Source organism: Chanodichthys erythropterus, chromosome 18 (assembly GCF_024489055.1).
Source record: "Chanodichthys erythropterus isolate Z2021 chromosome 18, ASM2448905v1, whole genome shotgun sequence".
Taxonomy (NCBI): Eukaryota; Metazoa; Chordata; class Actinopteri; order Cypriniformes; family Xenocyprididae; genus Chanodichthys; species Chanodichthys erythropterus.
The window spans coordinates 3,994,492-4,002,269 of record NC_090238.1 but is presented as its reverse complement, the minus strand read 5'-3'; the positions used below and the strand labels follow the sequence as shown (position 1 = coordinate 4,002,269).

Below are 7,778 nucleotides of genomic sequence, written 5' to 3'. Positions count from 1 at the left end.
CATTTTCTTTTAAAAACAAAGTTATGCTAATAGGCTTAGCAACAAAGAAATGTATCCTAGCTATAAGTCTGCATAAAGGATTAGTTCACTTTTAAATAAAATGTTCCTGATAATTTACTCAACCCCCATGTCATCCAAGATGTTAACAGTCTTTCTTTCGTCAATCGAAAAAAAAAATTAAGGTTTTTGATGAAAACATTCCAGGATTATTCTCCTTATAGTGGACTTCAATGGCCTCCAAACGGTTGAAGGTCAAAATTACAGTTTCATTGCAGCTTCAAAGGGCCTTAAACAATACCAGACGAGGAATAAGGGTCTTATCTAGAGAAACCAAAACTCATTTTTGAAAAAAATACAACTGTATATGCTTTATAAACACAAAATATCACCTTGCACGTGCTTCTGCTTTCCGTATTCAAAAAGCTTACGCTGTATGTCCTACGCCTTCCCTATTCCCTACTTACGGAAAAAACTAAACTGGTGCCACGTTAGTTCCGTAAGTAGAATAGGGAAGGCAAGTATCTTTTTGAAGAATATGGAAAGCGGAAGCACGTGCAAGGAGATAATTTGTTTTTTTCAAAAATGAGTGATGGTTTCGCTAGATAAGACCCTTATTCCTAATCTGGTATCGTTTAAAGCCCTTTGAAGCTGCACTGAAACTGTAATTTTGACCTTCAACCGTTTGGAGTCCATTGAAGTCCACTATAAGGAGAATAATCCTGGAATTTTTTCATCAAAAACCTTACTTTCTTTTTGACTGAAGAAAGAAAGACATGGACATCTTGGATGATGTGGGGTGAGTAAATTATCAGGAAAATTTTATTTGAAAGTAAACTAATCCTTTAATATACACATGCTGAGATATCAGTCTCCCCCATATATAGGATCAAACAGGCAAAGAAAATTGATGTCATAAGCAATCTTGTTTTTAATTAATGTATTTGAACAATCTTATAGCAGCGACGACAAAACAAGTCAGCAATTACCAACAAAAGAGGGCTTAAATTAATACCAAGCAGAGCATAGTACGCTAATTAAGTTATTTTGCATTTTATAAATGATAAAATATTGCATTTTATGCTCTTACGCTATTTATGGAAGTAGGGCACAAATTACAACAATTATGACAACCTTTTAAAAAAGAATTGTTGGAAACAATCTACAGTATGAAGACAATTTGTATACAGTACACAGTACACACAAACTTCTAACAGTATGTTTTCACTTTAAATGTGTAAGTCATTGTGAATCAAGAACAGAAAATAAGCACTGCAGAAAAAATGACAGGTACAGGAATATAACTAACCAAGCAAACAAGTAAATTTGAAATCTCATAGTGTTTTTAAGACTTGTGATAGTAACAGGTGCTACAGTGGCAGTCTGTGTGGTTCACTAGTTTGACATCATTGACAAGTACCTACAAACAAACAAACAATTTTTATTATATACATTTGAAAGAAATAATGTAATATAGCAGTAGCAGTTATTAATTTAGATTTTACCCGTTTAACTTCTTTGGCTACGCAGCATGTCGCTTCTGATGTGATATTTTTGGGAACAAGCATGGTTTTCTTGGATCTCAGGGGTGTGGGGTAAGCCCTGGAAAAGCAGCATCCCATACACTGATAGACGGGAGCGCCGGGTTTTGAGAAAATGTTGTTCTCCTTGAGTTTGCACTCCTCACATCCAACTTGTATATAAATACACACACACACACACATACAAATATATATAACAAAAATGTAGCGGTTCCATATTAATTATTAGAATTTAGTCATTGATGATCAACTTACAGTTAGTCATATCATTTCTTGGATACACTTGTCCGAGATGAATAAGCAATAAAAACAATAATATACTTGCTCCAGCATATCTTGTCCAAAACATGATGGCTAGGAAAAAAATAAAATAAAGCAGCTGAAAATTGAACCACACTCACATTTTTAAAAGGCATCAAATATGTCTTCTCAGAATTTGTACATTTTAGTGTATTTTTTAAGAGCACAAATATTTAATTTGACAAAAAAAATTACCTTTGTTCTTGACTTCCAGTGAGATGTGATCAACCTGACTTCTCAGAAGCAGGTATAGCTACCTTTTATACCGGGCTTACGCCTGCCCCATTTTGTGTGTGAGCGTGTGTGTGTGTGCATCGCATGTGATTGTTCCCTTGCTGACCTTGTAATCCATTAGGTAAATGAAGAACTGAATATGTACTGAAGTTTCAATTAACTATATTCTGGCTTGAGATCTCTGACTTTAACCGGCATTACATTGTTGATTGTGATAAGGCACACTAAAGCTTGTACGTAACACATCCGTTACATTTTCAATCTAAACCTCTGGATTGTTACATGATTTACTGTCACATGAAGTAATCTGTAATTACCGTTGTCCCTCAACTCTATAAACACACAGTATCAATTGTCAAGGATGAATGTTTGTTTGCCTCGACTATCTCTCAATCTTTCCATCTCCAGCAAATCCACAAGACCTTGGTTTGGATTATGCTGTTTCATGCCTGATGCAAAGGTAATTCAATAGTTTCAATGCCAGATGGAGAGGAGAATGTGACATTAATAAATTAATAATATTTTATGCTATATTTTCAACACTGAAGTTTATTTGAGACCTTTCTGAATTATTTCGCCATTACTTCTGCTTTCACGTTCTCTAAATGTACAAAGACCACTTTAAAGAAAAGTAAATAAAACTGAAATAATATATTTAAGACAACACAGCACATCAAAAATTTTTCTAAACTTAAATGTCTAGATGAAAGACTCCATTTCACAAAAATAGCTGAAGGCTTTAATACATCTGCTTGCAACCACTAACTTCTGATCACGTTTCACCTGAATAGTGTTTAAAGACCCAAAAGCTCTGGAATCAAAGCATGCAATTTCCATCAAACATGTAAAAAAAAGAACTTATTTATTCATTCATTCATTCAAAATTCATGTTGGTGATAAAACTAGAAGCTCAATAAAATCACCTTTTTTCTTGTCCTAGATTAGCCAGTAGTCATATAACACATGCATGACTCAGAACCAATCTATAGATGAACCTTAAATATGTCAAGACAAAGCAAGTATTATTGCATCAAATCTGAAATTGTCAGTTCAAACAATTTATCATCAATTAAAACATATGTGACCACATATATAGACACATTCAACAAACTCATTTAAGTATTTTTTCTTTTTAAATGGGACCTATAATACCCTTTATGCAAGATGTAATATAAGTCTCTGGTGTCCCCAGAATGTGTCTGTGAAGTTTCAGCTCAAAATACCCCACAGATAATTTATTATCGCTTGTCAAATTTGCCCCTATTTGGGTGTGAGCAAAAACACAGCATTTTTATATGTCCCTTTAAACATGAGAAATGTGACAAATCTATTGTATTACCTTGTCTAAAGACCATTCCCGTTCTGCTTCCTGACTGGATAATCGTTTGACACTCAGTGACATTCATGCACAGTACTTTTCTCTTAAGTACAAAAGCAAAAAAAGTTACAAAAGATTTTTTTAGCTGTATAATGTCCTCCAGTATAGCACATCTTACAATTAATCACACTTAAGTAATTCTGTGTAGCAAGGCAGATATGGCTAATAATATGGTTTTAACCACATTGAAGCTAACCATAACTATGATGCAGAGTAACGGATTAACCTGCTTATCAATAGTGATTTTATTAAACTGCATGGCCTGGCCAATTCCAAGCAGATGGGATATGATGTGTAAACAACTGACTAAGACGTCATTGTTAAGATGGGAAAAAAAAGAAAAAAGAATGATGTCAGCAAATAAAATCCTCAACTTACATCAGCATCTGCATGGGTGTGACAGATGACCCCCATGACAGAGTGTGTAAAAATGAACAATCAACTGTGAATTTTCAATTTTCATGCAACACATATCTGTGAAAAAAAAAAATGTATAAATTAAAAAGTAAATTTGTGTGTACTATAGTAGTTACTGACTTTTCCCAGTAAATATTTTACATGCTGTTAAAATCTGTATCTGTACAGCTAAGTGTGATACACAAGAGCATCAGCTTGACAAAACTGACATTACAGTAGTATCAGTCAGTGTCACAAAAAGTAGAAAATCAAATAAATGATTTGGCTGAGTTACTACAGTTTGCAGACATTCAATAGAGTTCTGATGTTCCAGGAAACAGTTGTGACAATTGACCCTTCGCCGGGAGTTTGATTGACAAGCGATCTAACCAATCAGAATGCTGAATGCCATTTTGTCGACAAAGCAGTCAGGAGTTAGAAGAGTAACCTTGGTGGAGTTAAACTTAAAAGAAAAATTGTATATTGACGTCTTTCCGCGTTTGAAACGACATTCCTCCACATGTTCATTCATGTTTATTTGATGCTATAAATGGACTCGTAGGAAGAGATGATCGGTTTACGAGCCTCTTGAGCTGAGGCGCTACAGCAATCTGTCACTAAAGAGCCACAAAATGTTTTTTATTGTTTGAATGTCTTTAATAAAAAGAGGTGGGGGGTTGTCTTTGCGAAGGGTCTATTGCACTTTTAGAGCAGGGGTGTCCAATCCAATTCAAATGATTCCAATCAATAACACTACATAACCACAAGCAGAAATCACAGCCCATGTGATTAGTGATTAGAGATCCAAATGAAACGTATCTTATGGTGTGGTTTTTATAGCAAAGTCCTATTTAACAACATTTAAAATTAGTCTCTGATGTCCCCTGAGTGTGTATGTGAAGTTTTAGCTCAAAATACCCCACAGATAATTTTGTATAGCATGTTAAAATTGCTACTTTTAGTGGTTGAGTAAAAACGAGCCGTTTCAGTGTGGTCCCTTTAAATGCAAATGAGCTGCTGCGATCGGCTTAAGAGGGCGGAGCTTCAAGAGCTGATTCTCCCCTGGGATTCAGTCAGGACACACTATAATGTCAGAAACTGCGAATATATGCTGCATGGAGATAGAACAGGTATAGTTTAGTTTAGTTACGGTTATAACTTATATTGTCTTCTTGTTTTTAATCCACTATATTAATACAGGCCTGCTGTACCGTCCGAATGATGGCCAAAACTATACCGATGAGTTTTAGGACGTTTATTGTACTTCACAGAAAAGATGAAGCGTCTGTTTTCACTCTAGAAAATCAATGTAAGAGCCTAATAAAACACTGCAAGTGTGCATTAAAATATTATCCATAAACTCTCTCTCTTTCCCTTGTATTATCATCACCAACATAGAAAATAACACAGAAACTCTTGTTACAACTAACAGTAAACAAATATATAAAGACCTTATGCCTTTCGGGTGGTGCTTAATGTAATAAAGTGTCCTCACCTTCATTACTGCCATATCCAGTACCAATCTGGAGACTGTAAGCTGGATCACGAACAGTTTTTACTTGTATATCCTTGAGTAGCACATTTTTAGCACAGTCTCTGTTTTGTATTGTCCCTTTGTATTGATATTCGTTCACTAAGCAGTCCAGTGTGAAATGATTCGCGCAGACATAAACGAATTTCGACAGAACTGTAAATCCAAATCTTTTTTAGCAGCTCAGATTTAGGTAGTAAATGAAGACAGCTATGTGGATGAATCCATCCAGTTTCAGAACACCTAAAACACTTGGGAGTTATTCTCGTCAGTGCAGCATGGCGGACTCGCTGTGAACTCGCTCAGGGCGGTTCTATGTTCAAACTTAAGTGTCTGTCAACACTGTGGGCGGAGCCTGTGGCTTTTGTGACGCCACACTGCCAGGGATCTGGAAACAGCTTGTTCTGAGACACTTGCTGCGTTCCAATTCGACTACTTATACTACGCCCTAAAAGTATATACTCTTTCTGTGAACAAAAAGTACTTACTTTTGAGTGTGTAGCAAAAGAGTAGACAAGCTTTGGGACATACTAACACGTCATACAATCGCGTCTTTTCTCTCTGTCGCATCCTGTCACCGTAAACTGGCCTGTCAATCGTCTTACATCCTCCACATTTCATTTAGTTAATTTCCTACCGTATCGGAGAGAAATACAGCACGTTGATCTGCTGTCGCGGGTCTTTCATGTGGAGAACTCTCCTCATATTAATGCATAATGATGCATTTAAAAGTTAATGGCCATTCGGATCTTTATAAAAGTCCACATTGGTATTTGCAGATGAAAAGTAACACGGGTAACATTAAATATATATTTTCTATCAGGTTAAACTGATTATTAGTCACTCAAATCTCTCAGCGTCAATCGCGCGTATCCGCCATGTTTTGTAGTTTTTTAACACTTTTTACTCGTGTTTGTAGTTCTGAACTGAATCCTCGTCCAATGCGCAATGGGTTGTGGGCAATATTAGCCTTTATAGTGTGCACGGATCCACACTTCGAAAATCTACCGGAAATAGTAGACCATCCGGGGACTTTTGGCATACTCTTTTCAACATACTATGCTTTGGGACACACTTATTTTAATCTCACATACTATTTAGGATGGATAGTATGGACATTGGAACGCAGGGACTGCTTATGATTCAAGGGGATTAAAAAAAGTGGGTGGATTTTTATCACTATGGGCAGTATTTATGAAACATGTATTTCAAATACAAATTCCAAATACAAAATAGTATTTTGTAATTTTATTTGATAGGGTTGATGAAAATGGTTTTGTATTTTGTATCAAAATACTTTAGTGTTTTGTATTTTTATAATACTGTAAAATACTTTGTAAAAAGTCTACATGATGACATCATAAAATTGCAGCCTCTGATTGGTGCCTACTCAGTAGTTTACAGATACTTCTTGAGATCAGAACAGAAAATTGATCCATATGGAAGAAGGTGGTCAAGGTAAGAAACATGCAGGCTGCTAACTTTCCATCTATTTTTAGCATAAATTGCTATAATTTTTAAGGGTTCATATTAAGTTTGGGTGTTTGTTTTGGTAGCCTAGGCTAAATAGTTTACCAATTTACATAATGTTCTTGAAAACTATTATAATGAGCAGCAGTCCCCTATATTTAGGATCAACAATCAAATGATTAACTAGTTGCTATGAATACAGGTGCATATTCATAACATTAACAACAGGTCATTGAGTCAGTGTTGCTGATGCAAAGTAGACCCTTCATTACCAAACACCAAGTAACTAAATTAGGATACAATTATGAGTCATTCGCAAACATTAAACTGTTGGTTACTTTAAAACTAACTTTAATCACAGGTATTTCTGAATATTGCATCAGTTAAAGCCACAATATGTAATTTTTTGCCACTAGAGGTCGCTTTTTCAAAGCAAATGCGCAGCTTGATGACACCTTGATTTCGCGGAATTAATGGGAGGTGTTCTCTTCACGTCTACAGCCGGTGGAAAAGAATTGGGATGGGACTCAGACAGAAATCATGTTCATGGATGAGATTATTAACGTTACCGTAAGCAGAGCATGGCCGAGTGCTGTGAGAGCATTAACGAGGCCGCTGGAACGATAGAGATGGGTGTGACACATGTCTCAACAGCAGCTTTGATCTTTTATTATGCCACAGTCGCTGCTTCCACTTCTTCACGATTCGTATTTGGGGTAAAACAGCACTGTTTTATCATGTTAGAAGTTGTTATAGTGCTACTCTGTGCGTTCGCTCAGCGGCTACTATGAGACACTTGTTGCACACTGCAGTAAGCTAGATCGATATTAGGCATGGTAAAACATGTTACTCCTGGTAAATCAAGAAAACAAGATTCAAACAAAAAGACGTAGTGTTGAGCTACTGTATATAACAATGATTTGTTTTCTGT

At 35.9% G+C, this 7,778-nt stretch overlaps 1 protein-coding gene across 1 annotated transcript; it reads right to left on the bottom strand.

Moving 5' to 3' along the window:
• Positions 1–1,342: 1,342 nt before the first annotated feature.
• On the bottom strand, positions 1,343–1,887 carry cga (glycoprotein hormones, alpha polypeptide). The gene is made up of 3 exons (XM_067368437.1): positions 1,794–1,887; positions 1,503–1,690; positions 1,343–1,417 (listed from the first exon to the last, which is right to left on the bottom strand). Exons 1-3 carry the CDS (start codon positions 1,885–1,887, stop codon positions 1,343–1,345), a joined length of 357 nt encoding a protein of 118 aa, XP_067224538.1.
• Positions 1,888–7,778: the final 5,891 nt, after the last annotated feature.

Excerpts from the sequence above, each read along its gene's own strand:
- cga (XM_067368437.1), bottom strand. The coding sequence starts at position 1,887 with ATGTTTTGGACAAGATATGCTGGAGCAAGTATATTATTGTTTTTATTG. Across the intron at positions 1,691-1,793 it reads AAGAAATGATATGACTAACT|TTGGATGTGAGGAGTGCAAA; the intron begins GTAAGTTGATCA and ends TTTATATACAAG. Across the intron at positions 1,418-1,502 it reads TAGCCAAAGAAGTTAAACGG|GTACTTGTCAATGATGTCAA; the intron begins GTAAAATCTAAA and ends GTTTGTTTGTAG.